The sequence below is a fragment of the Betta splendens genome, chromosome 16 (genome assembly GCF_900634795.4).
Source record: "Betta splendens chromosome 16, fBetSpl5.4, whole genome shotgun sequence".
NCBI classification, from domain to species: Eukaryota; Metazoa; Chordata; class Actinopteri; order Anabantiformes; family Osphronemidae; genus Betta; species Betta splendens.
The window spans coordinates 7,744,081-7,767,034 of NC_040896.2; the positions used below are offsets into that span (position 1 = coordinate 7,744,081).

General features: G+C 48.3%; 1 protein-coding gene across 3 annotated transcripts; it reads left to right on the forward strand.

The window, feature by feature from the left end:
- The first annotated feature begins 4,325 nt into the window (after nucleotides 1-4,325).
- ntrk1 (neurotrophic tyrosine kinase, receptor, type 1) lies at nucleotides 4,326-21,906 on the forward strand. Of its 3 annotated transcripts, XM_029128729.3 has the most exons (17): nucleotides 4,331-4,665; nucleotides 8,206-8,280; nucleotides 8,697-8,768; nucleotides 10,364-10,432; nucleotides 11,178-11,329; nucleotides 11,693-11,835; nucleotides 12,098-12,236; nucleotides 13,840-14,172; nucleotides 14,904-14,921; nucleotides 15,009-15,067; nucleotides 15,145-15,247; nucleotides 16,440-16,595; nucleotides 16,698-16,828; nucleotides 17,177-17,349; nucleotides 18,841-19,081; nucleotides 19,374-19,532; nucleotides 20,816-21,906. In XM_029128729.3, exons 1-17 carry the CDS (start codon nucleotides 4,469-4,471, stop codon nucleotides 20,999-21,001), a joined length of 2,406 nt encoding a protein of 801 aa, XP_028984562.1. In that variant the 5' UTR covers nucleotides 4,331-4,468; the 3' UTR covers nucleotides 21,002-21,906. The 3 variants fall into 3 exon arrangements, with proteins under 3 accessions (XP_028984561.1, XP_028984563.1, XP_028984562.1); XM_029128728.3 differs by having other exon boundaries at nucleotides 4,326-4,665; nucleotides 14,904-15,067; XM_029128730.3 differs by lacking the exon at nucleotides 14,904-14,921 and having other exon boundaries at nucleotides 4,329-4,665.
- Nucleotides 21,907-22,954: the final 1,048 nt, after the last annotated feature.

Here is a 22,954-nt window from a genome sequence, read left to right on the forward strand (position 1 = left end):
TGGACTATTTGTGCTAATAGAAATGCTTTACACAATAACATGGAACACAGTGATGAAGATGAAGTAGGCCAAAGAGCTTTTCAATGAAGCCTCAATAGAAACTCTGAGACCAACCGTAACAGGGTCATAACTTTCGAATCATGGCCTCATGGGCCGTTAGAACGAGGAACCGTAACCTCCCATTGATCCAAGGACTTTGTTTCTCTCAAGACTTGGAGAGGACACGATACAATAATACAGGATATTGTAAAAATAGGCTCTTTTTCTTTGTACTTCCATGAATTAGTATAATAATAAATACAAGGCTGACATCAAAATGCTTCGTGCCTGCACTCACGCGTTCATGAGCGTTTCCTGAGCATCTTGTTCAAACATTTCAGGTCTGCAGCTACAGTTACTATGAACCGAAGTAAATTTAACAGGAAGCTGAAGAATGCGGCTTAGTTTTAATAGAAATACGCTCCAACACGTTTCAATGTGGCGACGTCTGCAGCGCTGTTTCTGAAGCGAGGGCTGTGAGCGTCCAATCAGGAGGCGAACAGCCTTCAGCGCTTCAGAACAGCAGCATCTGAGAGGCGGCTGGAGAGCAGCTTGGAGCTGGAGCTTAACATGTTAGACGTGATTAGGCTTCACGTGAATGTTGTGCAAATAAAGGCATTTCGCGTTTGGAGGAGCTGCCTCTCCTCAACAGAAGCACAGATGATTCTCGCAGGCGTTTTGCTAATTGAGCGTCTAAAGATCCACCGTGTTTCTCGCTAATGCCGTCCACCAAAGTGTTTCATTGGACGTGTCCCATCTGCTAAATGCCCAAATCTTTCAAATCCCATCGACTGAATAATTGAAGTCCTTTTCAACTTTGATTTCAGACGAAGCAAAAGTCTTTTCTTACTGTACAGAGCTCTAAAAGCTGAGCCGTGTACAGGTAACATAATCCATTACATCAGAGCTCTGTGCACGAGCCGATGTCGAGCAAGTGAGTTGAAGCCACAAGCAGCCGCATACGTACGAACACGCAGCTATGTGCATTTACCACTTTAAGAGTAAAAGCCTTTCCTTGTACTTGGTCCAAAAGAGCTTTTACTCTCCCCCTCATGCTTTCGTTACGCACTCCCTCTGTTCCTCTCTCTCTCTCTCTCTCTCTCTCTCTCTCTCTCTCTCTAATGCCGAGGATAAATTTGAAATTGATTGATTATTGTTTGAGGGTCTGACAGAAGTGCAGCCTCGCTTAGACTCATCCTCTTTCATGGTGTTTAACCCCTCACACACACACACACACACACACACACACACACACACACACACACACACGCCTAGGACGTGTTCTCAAGGTTTTATCATGATCGGATAAAAGGGAATTTCTTGATAACTCTTCAGATTCTGTGAAGACATTCATAACAAATATTAAATAATATTTCTTGTGTGAATCGAATATTCTTTTACACATTTACACCATAGTTTCGAATATATGGAATGTTATTTTGGTAGCCTTATCTACAGAAATCTATAAAACCCCTTTATATTGAATCCCGCATATTTCCTAAATTCTCAAACAAATTAGGGCTAAACATATTTTTCTAAAGACACTAAGTCAGGAGGCAGAAAACATCTGCGGTGTTTTAGTTGAAAGCATAGCACAGTCGGAGGAAAGTGGACGTAATTGTGCATGTGTAAATATGGAAACAATCTTCCCGAATCCCAAAGGTCGCGCCCACGGTGGCGATAAGGATGTCAGGTAATCAGCAGAATCGATGGGGACGTCTGTCAGAAGGAGATGTGTGAAAACTTTGACCTGGAGCGAAAACAAACACGATAAGAGCGTTGTCGGAGTCACACTGGATCCTCTGCTTTCCATAAGCACAAAAACACACCCGAGGATGAATGGCGCTCCTTCAGCCTCCAACCTGTGAGGACGCTGCATGTTCTCGACAACCAGCTTTTGAGACAGCGATGCTTTTAAATGCGTTAAAACTGAGCAAGAGAGCGTGTTGTTGGATTAATGCGCGTCTGCTGCTTGTGTCTTTTTAAGACGAGGGAGGATAATATTGTTGATTTGTTATATATTCTGGGTTTTGTTGACTGTTAGCAGATATGTACAGTAGACGGCCTTATCATGTCATCTGAATGTATATAGTGATTTAACCAGGTTATGCCTTGTGTTCATGGAGCACAAAGATAAGGAGAGGAAGTTGGGTGCATGTGACGGACACGGCTCAAGTCCACAGAACAGGATGCTACGGGGACTGCGTGCACCCCCCCACTTATCTTACACATGACAGCAGGAGATTGACGCAGAAGCCAAGTGTCACAATTAAAGCCTTCTACCGCCATCCATCACCGCAACCCACAAAAAGGTAATCTAATTAAATACCAGCAGAAACAGGGTCATTATTATCTGTCCAGCGGCCTCTAGGTCCGAATGATGTGAGGCTGAATATTGACACACGGCTCGAAGGAAACTACGCTGCGGCTGAATTAATTGTGGTGATTGAAACGAGCAGAAGGTGGAGACGAATGAGGAAGACGTGGTAAAGAACCAGTCCAGTACGAAGAGGGTGCAGGAAACAACAGTAAAACACTGTAAGCATCTGTCAGCAGCCGTTATCACAAGTTGAAAAAGGTTGCGATGGAATCGTGGATATTTCTCATTGAATAAACTCTTGTCTGATAATATTGTATTGTTTGAAGCAGATAAACTTCAGTGGCTGCTTTGTTTCAGATGTTTGCGATATGAAGTTAACAAAGGCCTCTGGAGGATGTTTGTGGGTGGTAAATCTGAATTACTTGATTGGTTATTGTTCCATCAGAACTCACCATGACCCTCCGCACATTTATGGAGATTCATCAGTTTCAGAGCGAACAGCTCTGAAGAAGGAGAAGACCCAGAGCCAAGTGGAATGTGGGACCTGTCAGTCTGCTCCCACTGATAACCAGGAAAAAGACTCATTTATTTAGTGTGAGACTGAATATAAAGACGCTGGTGAGACATGAACAGACCACACTGGTAGTTTTGTTCTAGAGCAATAGTTGATTCAACATTCCTCCAACTGCTTCTCCGCTGCTGTTGGACCTTGGGCATAGTTTGCACAGCTCAGGCTGTCGATACAAACAGACCTGGGCTCTAATGCAGCAGTTATTCCATCCTCTGTCTCGTCGGCTGAGGCTGATGTGGGCGTTTACTTTATGGATCACTGATTACTGACGAGCCCAGGGAGGTCCTTCCTTTCACATCTGTCCACTACAGCTGTTTCAACTTTACATTTCACCTCCACAAACTTACTGCACATGTTTATTTTGCCAGCTAATTAATCCTAATTGTCTCCATTTGCATGGTTCCATCTCCCGTCGCTCCGTCCGACGAGCTCTAAAGCGCTTCTCCTGTGAATAAGTGCCTTGTGCCGCCCCAGTATTTGCTGAGCTCAGGCCAAGAACAAGGGGCGTCAAAGGAAGAGTAATTAAGCCACAGGATAATCCTGACGGCAGCAGCAAAAATGGCTATTCAGCTTATGGCCTGTAATTGTGGTCGGGACACCGTGACCTTCCTCATATGCAGAGTGACTAAGAGAAATGGGGGCAGGGCTCAGTGTCGGTCCCATGGGGAGGAAGCGTCTGCTCTCATCTGAGGAGCATGTGTGATGGACAGTGACGTGTGTGCAGGTTCCTCTGGCCGGTGATGGAGAGGTCCCGTCTCGATGTGGATGCTGTATGACGTCGTGCTTTCAGCCTTTCCCGTTGATGGGTTTCCATTAGTGAGGACGTTCATTCTTCCCTGTGAGACACCTGTTAGCGTGACGGCTCGCTGTAGCTGCGAACATGAAGTCCTGCCGACTTCGGTCCAGCTGCTGCTGCAGCGCGAGGGACGTCAGCCTGCAGCAGAAGACGGACGGCGCCCTCACAGTTAAAACCCTGCGGCTCCATGTGGCTCCACACAAACGGCAAACGGCAGCAGGTGCAGAACCCGTGACCTCACGTGGAGGAGTCCACGCTGCTCCCTGCATTTCTCCACCCTTTCATGCGTCCGTGCAGCAGCATCCGGCTGAGCCCTGGCCTCTTGGCTTCTTGCACCTCACGCTGTTTGCAGAGCAGCAGACCTTTCACCCGAGGGGCTGATTAGATCTCCATCACCATATCCCGTCTCATGCGCATCATAATCTACAGGCGCGGCCCCTCCCTCCTGCCCCGGCTGCTTTCGGAGGTGTCTAGTGACTCCGGCCCCTGTTATCCTGCCCCTCCCTTCGCTGTGGAGAGGAGGAAGAGAGAGGGAGAAGCAGAGAGGCTGCAGCCCACTACCATCATGTCCCCAGAGGCCCCTCTGCCTGCCTGCCGGCCCCTCCTGCTGCTCAGCACAGCTGTGGCTCTGCTCAGACCCTGAGCAGTTGGGGATCAGTCCCGTCACAGAGCAACAGCCACCTCTGATCCCTGGGTCCACTCGGCCGCACTGACTCCAGGTCCACAGCGTCCAGACGAGATCATGGCGGGAGCTCTCGGGGCCCTGGCTCTGCTCCCACCGCTGGTTCTGGCCCTGATCAACCCGGCCCCGACGCACACGCTGGGGATCTGCCCGTCCGCCTGCCGCTGCTCCTTCGCCACGCTGCTGTGCACGGAAACCGACAGCATCAGCAGCGTCCCCACGCTGGCGGCGCAGGACAGCGAGAACATGACGGAGATGTGAGTCTGAGCTGTCGCCATGTGCTTCCAGTGCGCGGCTCACATGCTTTGATGCTGGTGCTTGGCCGAACGGGATGTTCTGTGTTTGTGTTTTCCTCCTCACTCTTTATGGAGCTGAAGTTGTGTCGGGGCAGATGTTTGGGTTTAGTGGGGCCGTTTACGAGCTTTTACTCACTGATGATGTTTGTGACGTTAAATGGAGGATGAACCGTTCTGTGGAAGGAATGGTTCCAAACCGTGTTTGTTTTTAGTTGCATGAATTTGTTACGTCATTTGTTCTTTGCTCAGTAGCGTTTGTCCTCATCAGAGGTCGCAGTGTGTTTGTCTGATTGATTTTGGGACCAAACCCACAAAGAGCAACGTTCAAAGCAACGGCGAGGCTGCTTTATTCCTCGTTACATTAGCACAGCCTCGGTTTATATGCTGCAAAAGTTTGGCCGGTTCCAGCAGAAAATCTGAGACGCCTTCATTTGTCTGTGCTTTACTCACGTTGGTTATTGGAAATCAATCACAGATTGGCAGCGACAAAAGATGGCAGCGCGTCAGGAACTGATATGTGTCACTCAGTGGCCTCACGCTCTGAGCAGCGTCGGTGGGAAAAGCACACGACTACAGGTTTGTTCAAACAGAAGGAACGCTGCGCTGCTGCTAGCTTAGCATCGCTCTGCATTAAAACAAAAGTAAAAGTTGTGTCTTTTGTTTAATGTAGAAATTAAACATCGAAGGTCAGTTTCAGTGTGTGTTTCAGACTTCAGGTTTACTGAACCTCACATCCTTCATTCTGAGCTTTGTTACTGCTGCACAAAATATTTTTCCACTTTGGAATGGATGGAAATTCTGCGGTTGATGAATCATCCGCTGATCATAGCGCTGAGGTTACTCTGACCCTTTTATTGTTCCGCGCTTGGAGTTCAGCCGCCTAATAGAAGAAATGAGAAACATGGCTGATGGTGTTCACTCATCTTGTTCCCCAGGTGCTTTAGAAGCCGGTGAGACGCTTGTCGCCATAAGACACCAACACATTTATTAATAGAAAAGCCGTGAGGGGAATATGTTGGAATAAAATTCCAGCGCTGAGAGTTTCTGCTCAGATGGAGTCAGGCTTCTCACTTAGCTGCAGCGTGTCTGCGGCAGATGACTGTTATTTAACAGTGGCTTTTTAAAACTTTGTATAGAAAAAGAAGTAGAAACTGACCACCTGTGATTTAAAGAGGGCTGCTGTATTATTACGCAACCCACCATCAGCTCCAGCATGGAAAACTAAATGTCACTCTCTGCACCACCACGCTGTTCTCTCTTTGTTCCTGTCCCCAGATCCGAGCAATTAGCACTTGTTAAGAAGGAACTACATTTGTGAGACGCTATTTTGGTGAAGCAAGTCAATTTACTGCCACTTTCTGCCTCTATTCGCCTCCACCCGCTCTCCTCCTCCACCGCTTCCTCGGCTTCCTTCCCTCTCTGCTCCCTTTTACCTCAGAGGTATTTTCTTGTACCTGCAGCTAAACGCGTTTCATGGAAGCGAAGGCGAGTCTTGACATTCTCCCCGAACCATTCAATCAATAAGTGAGGGGGCCTTTCTCGGCGCCTGTCGACCGTGGCGCGCTACATGCCAACAAACAACAACACTTCAGTGTAGCGGCGGTGCCGGGGAACGCAGCACACCGACACACGCAACAAACAAGGAGCCATTAGCTGTGGGCCTGAAATTCATCATGGCTCAGCTATAAATTCAATTTTGTGAATTGCCAGTCAATGCCCCCACCCGGGAACAATAGATGATATACAACCCAGTCGGCTCAATCCAGTAAGTAAGGGCGGTGGGCGATGCTGGGCCCACCTGCCTTGTAATCACATTATTGCTGTATGGGTCAATCAGACTTGAATAAAAAGGTTTGTGTGTTGCAGCTGACAAACTGGAGACTGAAACAAAGCCACGCGCCGATGTGGCTGTCATCACGTCCACGTTAGCAGGTAGCCTTAGTTTAATGGACAGCTAGCGTAATGCTAGGCGTTCCATTGATGAATGCTGTACAGTGCAGCTACGCTACTTGTCCTGACATTCCAAGGTCCATGTGCTCTAAAAGAGTGAAGCCAAGAAGCCTGGAAGTGAAGACGAATACGAATGCGTCTAAAGCAAAGAAATGGGACAAATTCAAAAGTCTGAGTGCGTCACGTGAGCGCACCTTTACCTGGCGAAGCATCTCAGGGACGACGCTTTGGCTTTTGGATCAGCCTGTTGCCTGCAGTTCGCTTCATCAAGGCTGGAGCCTCGAGCTTCAGCTCCAACAGAAGCTGCAGGTTCGAGTCGGATGAGATCATCACACCTGTCGGCTTTTGAGCCTCCAAAGGAAATGTTGGCAGCCGAGTGGCCTTATGGGTAATGTAGGCTCTGGAGCAAAACCCAAAAAAATCTGTGATTCTACTAAACTGGGATCCATTTAGAGTCTGTTGTGAGTCAGAACATGTTATGAACTAAGACTCTTTCAGTTTGTACAAGCTTTTAATTAGCTCCACGTTTGTCAGACAACATTCATTGTTCATTGTTCCTCAGGACGGCTTCCACAAAATACTGTTTTGATAATAATTATCATAATGTGCCTTACTTTTATTATGATAATTATTATTTGAGCAATTTTAAGTTAATGAAAATTTCTCAAGGTCCTTTTGATTCAGTATTTGAATCCAGTTGATGTAAGCCTTTCAGAAAAACATATTAAATCCGTGTCCTCCTGAGATAAATGCTAAGAACACTCAGGGGTCGGGAGGGCTCCGTTCTCGTGGGTAACGGGGCATTTGCTTCAGATCCTTGGTGGGTTTGATCAAGCATCTATTCAGACGTCTAATGAAAGGAGCCAGCTGTCCTTGCGTCGGGCGCCGTGCTGATCCACAGCTCAATGCCCGCGTGTCTGGAAGAGTGGAAGTCTGAGAAGAACCCCACCATCCGCGTCTGAGGCCTGCTTTTCACGGGCAGCGGGTGGAAGCCGTGACGCGGGTCCGGGGTTTGTGGGTCTCTGCTGGTTTCGGCTGCTGTTATTTGTTTGGTTGATGTCGGCCCCCCGCTCCGGCGCCCCCCTTCTTTAATGATTCCAGTAATTAGCTTCTGAGTATTGACTTAAAGGTCACGCAGGTGACTCTGTTCCACCTCGTCTGCTGCTGATGGCGGTGAGTGTGCATTGTACCCGTCAATGGCATTTCTCTGTTAAAAATATGGAGAGCTGTTCCTCTTTTGTTCTTTATTTTTGTGGTTTTGCCCTTTTTGAAATGGCAAATCATTTTTTTGTTCTCTTTTGTTCTCTTTCAACTGTCATGTCTCCAAAAGTTGGAATTCACCAGAGATAAACAAAAAAGCTCTTTATCGCTGGTGAGGAAATGGTTTTTGTTTGTCGTCCTGTTTTGTCTGCGTTTTATTATTTTCATTAAGCCTCTGGCTACATGATGAAAGACTGAAGGCCAAATGTACCTATATGTGTATTTACCTTGCATCTCTCTCTCTCTTCCCTCTCTCTCTCTCTACCATCCTCCCTTCGGTTGTTGTTCCAGCTACATAGAGAACCAGACAGGACTGGAGAACATCACAGAGTTTGATCTGGTTAACTACAGAGAGCTGAAGAACCTGTAAGTAACGCTTCTCTCCTCACTCATGTTCAGCCCCTCCACTGCTGCTGCGATTGTCAAGTTCACTGTTATAACAGCTTAAGGAGAGCTTAGTTCAGATGAACGCAGGAGTTGCATGGTGAGCGGTGGTCACTGTCATCCCAGATACTGACAGCTCTATTCAGTTATTAAGCCTCATTAGGTTAATTGTTAGTGTTAATGGCTACCAATTGTTCCTCGTCCACCCTTCAAAAACCAGCTGTATGAAAGCAGAAGCAGAGAGGTCACCATGGCAACGCGTCATCTCCTCTGCTCATCTTTTGTAACCGTAGCCAGTTTAGACCTCTTTGGTCATCTCTGTTAGTGCTTCATGGTGTGTAACTGCATCCCTGCTTCTATAAATGAGTCAGGCTGAACATCTCTAATGAACTTTCCAGCACCGTCACCTCCTGTAAGCTGAGGCTCATCGCTGCCACTGCCTTCCAATACAACCTGAAGCTCCAGTACGTGTAAGTGTCCCCGTCCATGACAACGGATCGACTTCACAGCGTCATGTTCTGATGTGGGAATGGGTCAGTCAGCTGTTTGTCCCTGTCAATCACAGGTCCCACCTCATGACTCAGCGCTTTACTCATCCACAGCAAAGCAGACTGTGTGATGATGATCATACATTAAGCCATTATTGTGAGAATCAGTGTTGTTGAACAGCTTGTCTTCACCGCCGTTATCGCCTGGAACCATCGCGCGTGTGTTCTTCAGTAGCTGAGCCTTATCAGCTCCATGTCCACAGCATATGTGACATGTTTCCCTGAAACACGGTTGGGTTTTGAGCCCAGAGACGGAGTGGGGGTGGGGAGGAGGGGGGGGTCAGCGGCTGTAGGCGGAGTGTGCTCGAGAAACTGGAGAAGACGTCCAACAGTCACCTTTTACTCGCTCACTTTGGCAGATTATTGACAACTGATGCATAATAAATACACTCCACTAAGGGTCCATTATCACTTAATCAATACTCCACCGTGGGGAGACGGTGGACGCTGGCTTGGGTGGAGCACAGGGCTTGTGTGGGACACATGTGATGCTGAGGCTGAGGCTACGCCGGCTTCTGCTCTCGTTTTCATCATCTTTCATACAAACGCATCCAGGTCTAAGCATGAGCTGCTATTCCCGTCTCGGATCTCCCCCGTGGGCCCAGAGAGGCATCGAGCTGGTAATGGATAAGCCCAACGGTTAACCCAACTGACATGAACTTTTGGGAGCAAGGAAAACAAATAATTGAACCCTTGGCCCTGCCAGAGTGAATATGTATTGGTTTCCACGCATTCGCTCCCCAGTGTGGCTTCTTGTCGTCTTCAGAGGGAGCTTTACTTACAGCCTGGTTCCAGAGGATCATTTGAGATGAGGCGATAATATTTTAGTGGTGGCGAAGCACAGCATCAATATTACAAACATTCCTTCAAAACTTTTATTTTGAAAGGTCGAATCAATATTTACATCACAGAAGAAAATGGTCTCGTGCAGCACGTTGTGGAAGAGGTGAGTCCTCAACAGTGGCAGTGGCTGCATTCGAGCTGTCAGTTCAGCTGAGGGGCTCAATGGTACGGTTTCACCCAGAAATGTGACACGGCCCAGATCAGAGTGCAGCAAAGCAACAACCTGAGGCACGTGGATAAATGACACGGTCGTCTTAGGGCGCGTGTGCAAACGCTATAACGTGCAATAACTGCACCAGATTTAATTCAGCCAGAGCTCCCAGTTTCCCCAGCAGCACCACGGAGCCTCGTCCTGTGTCTGTCCTCATGGAGCCCAGTCTCCCAGTGTCTGAGCGCTGATCTAACGCTACGGCGAGCTGCACGTTTGTCAGTGAGGTTCTGGCTGGTGTGAAAGTCTCGTCGAGTTGATTTATCAGAATCCATTTGAATGTGTTAACAATTTCCACTCAGAGTGATTCAGAGCATCTGCGCGTTGTTTTGTTCTTCAAATGAGACAAAACGTGAAAAAAGCATTGCATTATTTTGTTTATCGCCTAAGTCTGAAAGCATCTCATTGGCTTTATGCCGCTGCTCCATGTGTTAAATTAACCTTGTGTCTTTTTGCCTTTTTGCAGGAATCTGGCATCAAATGTTCTGGAGCACGTTTCCTGGAGGGTGTTTCATTTTCTGCCGCTGCTCAACCTGTGAGTCTCTATGAGCCTGAGGAGGATACGGCGCCGTTAGGTTGGCTGAGCGCTTGGAGCCTGTGGTGCTGATCACGCTGCCTGTAAACAGGAGGAGCCTAATTAAAAGTTCAAAGTATCAGCTGTGGGGCAAGTTTTAATGGGCAGATCTGGAGCCTGTGGACTTAGAACGTCTGCAGGACGGACGCTCCTGATCAGCGCCTGTTCCCAAGTCCTTACTGGGTTTTATGCACCTTTCATTGGTCCTAATTAACATCCACCTGCTTAATGTTTTAACCTAAAGTCAGTGTCTCTGGTGCGGTTTGACTTTAAGTGGTTGAGCTGTACTGGGAGCTGTGGTCTGCACACACTGAACTGGGCAGTGAGCTCTGCGTCATCTCTGCGTTTCTAACTTCCTGATGTGTCGAGCTTCATGTCTGAGCTCAGCCACAGTCGAGTTGAACTGAAGAGACGGTAGCAGCAGATGCTGCAGCTCGAGGTTTTACACACTAACATTTTAATAAAAGTGGTAGAATACAGAAGTGCAGAGGAGATTCTGATGGGACATTGTCGTTCTCTCTGAGGTTAATCCACAGGTGACAGATCTTTTCTTTTCAAAGTGGAAGAGAAACATAAGCCTTATTAAAGGGAGCTGGTGTGAAAGCTTCAAATCTCAGGGGTCATGGTGTGTTTTCATACTGTCATCTAAACGGTTCTCAGCTTGTTTGGTGCTGAACGTGTTTCTTGGGTTCTTTCCTGTTCTCAGGGTTTTGAGCCCAAACCCCCTCATCTGCTCCTGTGAGCTCCACTGGCTGCAGCTGTGGCGGCGCAGTGAGCGCGGCGACCTGGACGCGCACATGTCCTGCGTCTCAGACGGAGAGAGAGTCCTCCTGGACTCGCTGGTGATCGACAACTGCAGTGAGTGCAGCTTTTATTCTGATACGTGAATTCACCCACGGCTTTTACTTCCACTGGATGCTCAGGGCAAGTGGCTTATTTCAACCCACTGGGACAACTTGTATTTGGTCTCTTACAAAACTTGACTAAACCTTGTTTCTGTATCTGACTACATTTTTTTTCACATTAATCTATATTTAGAGGTCTTCCTCCTCTGTTTAAAGCCTTTAACAAGCAGCTGCACTTAATGCTGGGAAGCACCTGCCTGACGCTTGTTAATCACATACACCTCCTGTTGCCAGGAAACATATAAGAGAGAGTTTTTGCGCGTGAACGGCTCAGCGCGGCCTCAGCCTCACGTTCCGTCTGCTCTGCATCCGTCAGCTCTGCCTGAGGTGACGATCGTGGCCTCCAAAGACAAGATTCAAGAAGGCGGCAACCTGACGTTTGAGTGTCACGTGACAGGAAGTCCTACTCCCAGTGTGAGGTGGCGAACTGACGAGCTGCACTCCCCCTTCCTCACCCAGGTACAGGATTCACATACAGAGGAGGCCGAGCTAGTGGACCTAGCATCTCTCATGGCCTTCAGGTCTATTTGCTCCTGACAGATCTCCCATTTATTGCATTTCTTGGGAATTGACCCCTTTCTTTGACTCAGCTGTGATTTAACTGCGGCTTTAAGCTGGACCCGTTCCAGCCCGCTAACCTGTGCACCTCTGAGTGATCCATACATGCTGTGACCCGGCTGCGTTAACCTCCCTGCTCTGTGTGCACCGCTGGCCGCCGCAGGAGCACGTGTGGGGCTCCGCGCTGGAGGTGGTCCTTCACCTCAGCAACGTTTCCTCCAAAGACAACCTGCACAACCTGACTTGCGAGGCGGAGAACCAAGCCGGGCCCGGGGAGGAGATGGTGCAATTGGACATCGAGTGTAAGTGCCTGCAAAATAAAACAACACTCCTGAAAGCGCACAGGCTCAATACGAGTCGCCGGCCTTAATGGAGGTTAGGGCGAGAGCACACTGGGGCCATTTTTCTAGTGCAGGCAGGGTGGACAGCCAGAGAAAAGGAAAATGCATCGCGCTGATTTCTTTTAAATGCCCCTTCTACAAATACGAGTATGGACCCACCATGCTTCTAATGGAGCTCTCTGTCATCTGCCACTCACTCTGTCGGCTGGTGAGAAGTGTTAAAATAATACGAGTGAAGTGCTGCAGGTATGGCTTGCCATTTCATGCAGGGACACAATGAGCGGACAAAGCCGCGCCAACTCTTAAAGAACTCTTTGGCTTCTTATACGCGCTGCTTCCAAATTACAGCTGCAGCTCGGCCCAGGAGGTTTGCTGTTGTTTTTGAGATGCATTAGTGCATCTGAATTTTGAGGACCACTAAGGAATGACAGCACCCGGCGGCCGCCCAGAAAACGCCGTCGGATGCATTAGTGGTACATTACAGCGACTGCTGCCCAAACAAGATCATATATCAGCAACTCAGTGACACTCCTTCGAAAATAAAGCCAAAAAGAGCAGGGGCGCCAATCAGCTGGGCCAAATGCACGAGCATCGAGGGACACATAATGAGCAGGAGGAAAATGGGGCTGATAACCCGCGCTAAGATCTGATTTGAGCCCGTGCTAATGGACCGTTCCCTCCCACGCCGGAAAACGGCTTCATCTGCAGTGATTGGCAGCCTGTAAATGCGTTAGTGCAGCTAATCTATCAACATCAGCCCCCCTGGTGGACGGACACTCGTTAACCGCCAGCCCTTTAATTACTCTTAATTACCTCCCTGAACAGTGGGTGTTTACTGCTGAGTGGCTCTCTGCCATTGATTCACGTTACTTCATGCGGCTTCCTTTTCGTGAAAGAGCTTTTCTGAATTGTGTTTTTTGCAGGGTCATTGTTTTCCAACTTTTAAAGGTGAATTCCACCTATAGGTTCTGATGAAGCCGCTCGGCCTGATGCCAGGAGGCATCTGTGTGCAGCGTTAAAGCGCTAAATGTCCGCACTCTGCCGTGAGGTCTCACAACCAACAGGCTCATTGAACATAATTCTAGGCCTTTTTGAATAGCTGTGTGAGATTAGAGACGGCCGCCGCTGATGATTAGTGAAATGCAATAGAAAGCATTCATTTCCCTCAGCGTTCCAGCCCCACGCCATGAGACAAATGGCTCAGCATCCCCGAGCGCAGCACTTCCTGAGGCTGGGTCATGGGTTAAGAGCAGCAGAGCAGCCTGAACAGAGCCAGGGGTCTCTGCACTTCAGAGTCGTCTTCGATCTAAACCGGCCCATTTCCTGTAACTTGGCGTCCAGCTGCGCTTCCAGGTAGCTTTTGTGGTCGGGGGCACGACGAGGACCAGGATTCATTATTCATAGCAGGTCAGCGCAGGTTTGCAGAGATGGAGCGCATTGATTCGTGGAAACTTGCAGGGAGCCTGTTTTTCAGATTAGCAGCCTCCGTTTGGGAACGTAGCTTCACCTCCAGCTCCTTCGCACCAACACCGCCTGAACCCCCAACTCCGTCCTCTCCCACCAGTTCCGGTGAGAATCCTCTTCCTGAGGGACGCTGTACCGCAGCACCACTGGTGCTTCCCCTTCGCCGTGGATGGGAATCCCGACCCCAGCATCACCTGGATGTACAACGGCCGGAGGCTGAAGGAGAACACCTACACGTACACCCAGCTCATCACCGACTCCAGCGACGGCTCGGTGAAACACGGGTGCCTCTTCCTCAACAAGCCCACGCACATCAACAACGGCAACTACACCCTGATTGTGGAGAACAGACTGGGACGCGACGTGGCCACCGCCTACGGCATGTTCATGGACAACCCCTTCGAACCCTACGATCCCGAGGGGATCATTCCCGGTCAGTCCTGACTTTGTTTTGTAACAGCAGAATGTTGTATTTAGAGTCCAAAAAGAATCTTTACGAATATTTTATATTTTAACATAAAAAAAAATCAGAAATCAGAGTACAGAACAACTAACAAGGACTTAACCAACCAATACCTGCAGTTTCTGAAGAACTCGCCATCAAATAAGATTAAAAGTTAATGAAACATGATGCCGATTGATTTTTGATGGACTGATCATTCCCTAATGAGCCTTTCCTGATTAAACCTCAATCAGCTGCTGAGAGGCAGAATATTAATTAATCTAAAAAGGCAGATTATTATTTAATTAAACATTAGTGTTTTTATTGAAGTGGTGATTTGAGAAGCTACAAGTGATTTGTTACTGCTCCATTAATGGAGATGGAGAACTCTGAATTTGTATTCTTTACTATAAAAAACATATTTGACCCAGTTTTATAGTCATAACTAGGTTTTTCAGCTGAACAGAAATCAGGCTCAGGTTTCTCATTTGAAAAACACAATGCTAAAAATCTAACCCGTCTTTACAAAAAACTAAATGTTACAAATGAATATAATTAACCTAATTGCGTGATTAACCTCAGTAATGAACCAGTTCTAGTTCTGTTCATCAGCAGCCTGGTAATAAACATGTAACTGGACTTTTAGAATCCTCCATCAGCCTTTCCGTGTGTCTGTTTGATCGCCCTCATAAATGTTTGTCTTCTCACTTCCCACATGTCAGTCCTCGATGTGGATCCAGGTGAGTCTCTGGTCGACTCCTTCTCACAAACACACATCCATGATGTGACCTCCAGTCCCTTCAACAACGTCTCTTTCTGCCTTTCAGTTCCCACAAACAAATCAGACCTGGACGTCACCGAGAACCCGGAGAGTCGAGTGTTTGTGGTACGTGGTTGTTCCCAGCGCAGCGCTCACGCGGCGCCGGCGCCGGTGCTGATCCGAACCTGCCTCTGTTTGAACAGGTGTCTGTGGCCGTGGGCCTCGCGGTGTTCGCCTGCACCTTTCTCCTCATCATGGTTTTGGTCATCAACAAGTGCGGCCAGCGCTCCAAGTTTGGCATTCACCGTGAGTCCTTTCATTTTCCTACACGTGGCGTTGAGTTCATACAGAGCTGAAAAAGTCCTGCCGCTCCTCTGAGGCGTTTATTGTGTTCATTCAGCTGAATAAAATAGAAAGACCGTGTTTGTAGAGATTTATTTTAAACTCACCGAGCTCATTATCTTTAACTTTTTTGTCAGAACCAGGCACCAAATTATGCTGAGACTCCTTGTCTTATATAAAAAAAATTTCTTGAAATAATTACAACATTAATATGAGGAAGAAAAATATTCATTCAACCTGACGCTGTAGCTTTTATGTGAACGTGACTCTGACTCGGTTGAGAACTGAATGCGAACGGGAATGAGCTCTAATCAAATGCCTGCTTTAAATCGCCTATGGCTCTGTCACGCTCTCAAAGGTAATGCATAGGAGAAAGGCACTAATACAGGACTTCCACTGAGCTGTAACTTTTCACACACTGTGTCACTCCGGCTAAAACGCCTTAATTATTGCGTGAACAGCCTCGGCCACGTGGCGAAGGCCATTAAAGAAGCAGGGTGGATAGAGGAACAGCTACCGTGGACGTGCTTGGACCCCCCCAACACACACTCACACACACACACACACACACACACACACAGACACACACAGACACAGACACACACACACACACAGACACACACACACACACACACACACACACACACACACACACACACACACACACACACACACACACCCGTCTCACTCTCAGAGTGCCTAAGTGGGCCTGATTGCCTAAGTGGACCCTGCTCCCTGTTTCCTTCCCTCTATTGCCTCCGAGCTCTCTCTTTGTTGTTCCATTTTCCACCGTCTCGGACTCTGGGGGTTCTGTGGTTTGCCTTGCAGAGTAGCTTTACAATTTGGGCCCCTCTTGTTCGGCTAATATGCAGCATAGTCAGCGGTTAGTAACCGTTCACACTTTCTATATGGGCATTTTTTCCGTGAGTGCCCCACGGTTGATGATGGTGATTATTACAGCTTGTCATCCTCTGTCACCATGGCACCAATAAATGTGAAACTAAGTTGGTGGTGGAGACTGTCGAGTCCACAACCAGGAAAAATAGGTTCTCGATTGCTTCTTCTGATGGCCACAATCACAAGTGATTGGAGACTGATTAGATGTTGCATATCACCCACTTCTCCTTTTCTGTTTGCATCCGCCCGCTCTCATTAGGTTCATCAGTTTTGGGCACAGAGGACGACCTGGCTGTGTCGCTTCGCTTCATGAACTTTGGAACCAGCCCCCCGTCCTCGGACGAGGACTCTGGCTTGTCCAGCTTTGTGGAGAACCCACAGTACTTCTGTGGCATCATCAAGGACAAAGACATGTGTAGGTTTACATGTTTAACGGTTGTGTCCAGCTTTTAGTGAAACCTCCATCAAATCGTCTGCATTTGCTGCATTTGAAGCGATCCCTGTGTTTTACGATCAGGTGTGCAGCACATCAAGCGGCAGGACATCGTGCTGAAGTGGGAGCTGGGTGAAGGAGCCTTTGGTAAAGTCTACCTGGCAGAGTGCGCCAACCTCAGCCCAGACAGCGACAAGATGCTGGTGGCCATCAAGGTGAGTCCCATTCATTACTGTAAGAAAAGGATGTCTGGCTGAAAGAGGAGCGAGCAGCTTCTTTGTTGGAGCATGAGGCTTCACATCAAACTGGACAAACTACCGGCTGAGACTGCGGTTCCAGAGTGAGCTGTGTTTGTTGCAGCGATCACGTTACCAAAGGTTAATGCGAACCACCTCTTTATCATCCCATTAATCAGAGCTTGGCTTTTATCATCACTCATGTCACGGCGAGAGGCTGAGGAGCAAGGAATTGTGGGTGCAGGAAGCGATGGTCTGATGCTTTTAGTTGAACGCCCGTGTTTAGCCGTGCATTGCTTGGTTGCAGACTCTTTTTTTTGGTTGCAGACTCTGAAGGACGCCAACGAGTCGACCCGGCAGGACTTCCAGAGGGAGGCAGAGCTGCTGACGGTGCTCCAGCACCAGCACATCGTGCGCTTCTACGGCGTGTGCACCGATGGAGAGCCGCTGGCCATGGTGTTTGAATACATGAGGCACGGAGACCTCAACCGCTTCCTCCGGTGAGTGGAGCGAGTACTTGTGTGGCTGCAGATAAGCCTGTGTCGCTGTCAGCAGAAACAGTAACTAACAAGGACTCGCATTTAGGTGTGAACCAAGACATAAGAATTAGATCCATTGAATAATATTATATTTTTACTTTTACTTTCAGCAAATAATTGTTCGATAATGATTTACTTAGTATTAATTGTTTGGGTCAAGAAGCTAATTTTATGTGTAATAATGTTTTCCCTTAACAGCAGTGAATCACGCAGTCAGAGAATCTTAGTGCTTCTTACACAGGCCTCAAATTTAGTATGAATTTTTTTCTCATCATGTCAAGACACAGGGCAAATAAGAGGCGTCTTCACAAAACAGATCAGCATCACGCAGAATGTTCTTTAAATACTAGTGCGCATGTTAAATACAGCACAAACGCCCATGAACTGTGCTGAACTAATGAGAACCGACCTGAATGGGTTCCGTCCTGCAGCCAGTCAGCTCATAATGATGAGAGGAGGACGCTCTAAGCGTTTGAACTGCACTTTGAGAGCATCCGCGTCTAGAAACCTGTGGAGGAGCTGAAGGATGAGGCCGCGCGTCTGCCAGGTGTCCTCCACAGGACTCATACGAGGAGCGGAGCCACAGAGACACACTCAGCTCAAGATACGTGTTCGCGGGGATGGAAATCGCATTTCCAGCAGACAGAACGGGTGAAACGTCTGAGGGCCCCCACGATGCAGCTGCTTTCCCACCCGCCACCTGCCTGCTAAACTAATAGTGACTGCATGGACAACTTCCTTTGTGAGGAGGGGACAAAGTGCAGAGGAGAGAAATGAGGATGGATGGAGACGCATCATCTGTGATTTGCTCATTTAGGCTGGAGTTGGATGTGAGAGTGGGTGTTTATGATCCACAAGAACAACCGAGAGTCAATGTGCTCTGCATCTCTCAATTACATTATTGCAAATTAATTGTAGGTCTTTTGCCTCAAGCCTCATGTTTTCTGTTAAGCACCGTCGTTAACTGGCCTAATCATGGTGTGGTCACACTGACCATGGCTGTAATGGTCTCAGGAGATCATAAATGGCAGAGATGTTCAATCTGCTGATTGCCTGGTGAGGACCGTCCTTCAGGTCAACCAAGGTTTACGCCACAGTTACCGAAGTCCTGAAAACCAAGAAGGACGGAGGAGGAGCCAATGGCAGCACCTGTTTCCCTTCTTCAGGATGTGAAGCTGGTCCCATTTGAGTTCAAATGAGGCAGTAGAGAAAATATTTTCCTCCAACTGCAGTTCACCTATTGGGCTTTTGACCAACAAACACAGTTTTGTTTCAATATTCAAGTGAGAAAACTAAAATAACTGAAGTTTTGTCTTTTAAACCATTACTGAACTCTGAGAATTTCATTTTTACATCCTCTCAACCGCAATGAGCCTCTCAGAATCAACAAACCTAATGGACGTACACTAAATGAACCGTAACTGTAAAAACTGAAACCTGTGACGTCCTCAGAGCCCACGGTCCCGACGCTCGCATCCTGGAGGAGTCCACGCTGCCCCCGCTGGGCCAGCTCACGCTGCCCCAGATGCTGCACATCGCCGCTCAGATCGCCTCAGGCATGGTCTACCTGGCCTCGCTGCACTTCGTCCACCGCGACCTGGCCACGCGCAACTGCCTGGTGGGCGAGGGCCTGGTGGTGAAGATCGGGGACTTCGGCATGTCGCGGGACATCTACAGCACAGACTACTACCGGGTGGGTGCTGCTCAGACGCTTTCAACGTTTACATCCTCGGGGTTTTCATTCTGTAAAACGTTCTGAGTGGATGTTGTACGTTTGTTGCACAGAAAGTGTCCACATTACTGTAAATACTGTAGAGAGTTCAGGAATTCAAGGACAATCTCCTGATTACTACAGATTTCTGTTAACAGGGACATTTAGTGTGACATGGTCTTTGTGCACGGATGATGAAGCGCTGTGCATTCCTGTGCGCATTCATTTGCCACTTTTCGCGTGGAGTCAGTGAGTGACTTGCTTTGCTGCTCAGGTGGGCGGACGCACGATGCTGCCCATCCGCTGGATGCCTCCAGAGAGCATCATGTACAGGAAGTTCACCACGGAGAGCGACATCTGGAGCTTCGGCGTGGTCCTCTGGGAGATCTTCACCTACGGAAAGCAGCCCTGGTACCAGCTGTCCAACAGCGAGGTGAGTCCAGAACCGTGGGCATTCAGCAGACAGCGATGCACGCTGTGTTTAACACAAAGCTGCGTTAAAACCCTGGAGGTTCCCAAGTCTGACTTAATGCAAAGCGCCTTCTTTACTTTGGGTATCACTTCTTTTCCTGAAGGATCCAAACCTCCACCACCTGCATTCACATATCGCACAGCCTTCCAAGCGTCTATAAGTTTTCCACTGCTCTGGAGTCTGAAGCCGATCAATAAGTTCATAGTAATTAACGGCGGTCCAGTCTAGCCCTTTCAACTCAAGCACCAAGAAGTGGGACTCCATTGTGACCACAGCAGTGCTATTACAGGCCCAAGGCTCTCTCCTTTCAACAGAAGGGTAGATCATTTTCCCTTGCACTCGATTCTAATCTCATTGGCTTTCATTTTTGCCCCAGGCCAATAAGCTCTAACCTCGTTAACCTAATCTGTCTCGGCCAATGAGGGACAGGTGAAATTATCATGTTGCCCAAGCGGGCGGTGGAGGTGAATCATCCCGACATAAAGTGGCAACGGCGGCCATTTTGGGGCAGCTGCTCCGAGCCGTTCTGTTGGGCTGCGAGGCCGGACGTCGGGCGGCGACAGGCCTCTTGTGTTCAGCGGATCGGGCCGAGGTTAACGACGGCAGAGCAGCCCTTCAGAGGGCGAGAACCGTAAAATCCGCTCTCTGATCCACGACAGTGATTTATTCAGCGGGCGGCGAGAGCGTGTGAACTCAATCAATCACCGCAGCCATTAGTGTCGGAGCTGGAGGTCACTCAGACTTTGGCTGCTCCCATTTGTCACGAGGCCTCTGCAAACAGACACATATCTGCACATCTGGACTCATTTCTTCTTTAATAAAAACATTTCACCTTCAAGCTGCAGTTTTGGTTCTAGCGTTTAGCTCTTACTTTGGTTTCAGCTTCTGCTTATAGGTTTATTTAGCAAATTCTAGCAGGTGACCAGACTAAACGTGGCACAGCTAACATGTCAGCGTGCAGATGAAACTGCTGCTCGGCTCCAACTCCTCCAGATGCAACCAAATCCATAAAACAGGCATGCTTTTTCAGCCTGAAGCGTCTACATGGTAAAAAAGTGACAATATAATGTTTACTCACAGCGCACGCCATAGTCAGGCTTTGAATGCGCTGCTGCAATCAATGCAGCGCACAAAGGAAAGTGAGGAGCAAAGAAAAAATCTGAATTATGAAGCGTGACAATACCAGGTGAATGCACTCGGAGCCCACGGCTCATTAAAGCAGAATGATCTCTATTCCTCAACAGGCCATCGAATGCATCACGCAGGGACGGGAGCTGGAGCGGCCGCGCACCTGCCCCAAGGAGGTGTACCTGCTGATGCAGGGCTGCTGGCAGCGGGAGCCCCAGCAGAGGACCGTCATCAAGGACATCCACAGCCGCCTGCTAGACCTGGTCAAGAACCCGCCCGTGTACCTGGACATCCTGGGCTAGCGGGCCCAGGACCCAGGACCCAGCGGGGGCCGAGGGGGCCGCTGTGCGTCGGACACAAACGCGTTTCATTCAGCGTTCGGCCCGGAGCCCGTTCACCGCCCGTTCCCTGGAAGCCTGTCAGATGTTTACCAAAGTCTTTAGTTTGAGCTGAAGTGGGATCGGCCTGATGGACATGCATGGATGTGTTGAAGTAACTATATACGAGCGTTACGTAGCTGGAACACGATGTCAGATAATGGCTTGTCACAGATGTCGGCTCTGAAGCCCCGGCAGAAGGAAGAGACGAAGCTGATGATTGGAGGCCACTCATCAGCGTCCAGCGTTTGTGTCGTACGAAGACTGGGGACTTTTGATATTTAACGGATGTAAATGTATATAAGAAATCCAAACCTTTGACCGTTTGTTTCTCGTGTGTCAGATGTGGTGTATCATATAATTATTTTTCAACAAGAACCTGTCTCATCAGTTCATCAGTGATGTGCTCCGCTGCCCCGTGTTTTCACTTCATGCCGGTTCTGTTGCCTGACTGAAGAACCGCGTGGACCCGGGTCCGGCCCACGAGGTCCGCTCAGGAGAGGCTTTTGTTCAACGCGCTGCTGCAGCGAGCGTCCGCATCAAAGCTCTGCGGTGAAATTCTGTACTGGGGGCGCGAAGGTGGGGAGGGGACGGTTCGAGAGGCAACAGATGGATTAAAAAGGAGCGAAACTGCAGCAGGAGGAACAGATGGCGCTGAAACCGAGACCGTAGGTGAGGTGGAAAGAGAAGCTCACTGTACAAACCAGAGCCCTCGTATAAATACTGGATGTACATAGTCTGTATGATCAGAAATTATATCTTCATGTATTGTTACTTCAGCACTTTGTATATTGTCTGCCCTCAAAAAATAAACAAACTTGATTAAAATATTGCTGCAGTCTGCACAGGAACATCCCTCAGCATCAGTCAATCCCTCATTATGGTGCGCTTCAGTGTGAACAATGATTTGGCTGCCTTCTGTACTTAAAGGTAGACGTCTTAACAAGGCTATTCAAGAGCTTTCTATTATTTTGACGAACTAATCAGCAACCTGCGACGTCTCCGCGGGATGCTCAGCAGACAGTTATTGAATAGGAATAATCAAGTTTCATATTGCCTTACCGCCGGCCCTCCAGCAAACAAACACCCTCAAAACCCAAAGCCTCCCTCCATCACGGCGTATGCAGAGCATCTCCAGGGAGTGGTAATGGATTGTGAGTAATGCTATCATCCCTTTCTCTGCCTGCCTCCTCTGGTGAACCGGGAGGGATGAAAACACTTGGAGGACTCGTGTCTGGCTCATTGTTACTTCTAGTGTCTACAAGCAGATTCTGGCCAGATAGGATTAGCGCGCTCTGTAGCGTTTGTCCCCGTTATGCTGAAGGGCTCCATTTGTGGTTTCAGGGCGAACGTTCTTAATAAGCACTCGAGCCTCTGGCCTGGTTGGAACACGTCTGGAATAATGGCACAAAATGAAGCCATTTTTAAAATGGAATTCCTATTAGAGTTTCGTAGTGGGAAACCTCTCCTTCATAATCTTCCACCTCATTATATGATACGTATGCAGGCTATTGATTTATGATAATGTCGGCGTCTCCTGCTTAAAATAAACCACCCTGAGTGACGAGGAGGAAGACGACGGTTCCACAAAGCAGCGGCAAACGCTAAAATAAAGACATTAGCACAGACGGAGGAAGAATTACTTCAACAAGACATTCTTTAATAAGAAAAGCAGAAAATGTAAAAACGTTTTGTCTGGTTTAAAGGCTGGACATTGGCTCTTATTGCACAGTAAATATTTTAGGAGGGTTAACATATATTTATATACATAATTGTTTCCACCAACCATGCTTCACCTTTGCTTTTCCTGCCACTACATCTTTGGGGATTCACAGGATTTCAGCCCTGCAAATGCGTTTTTTCCTCAGTATCAGTGTG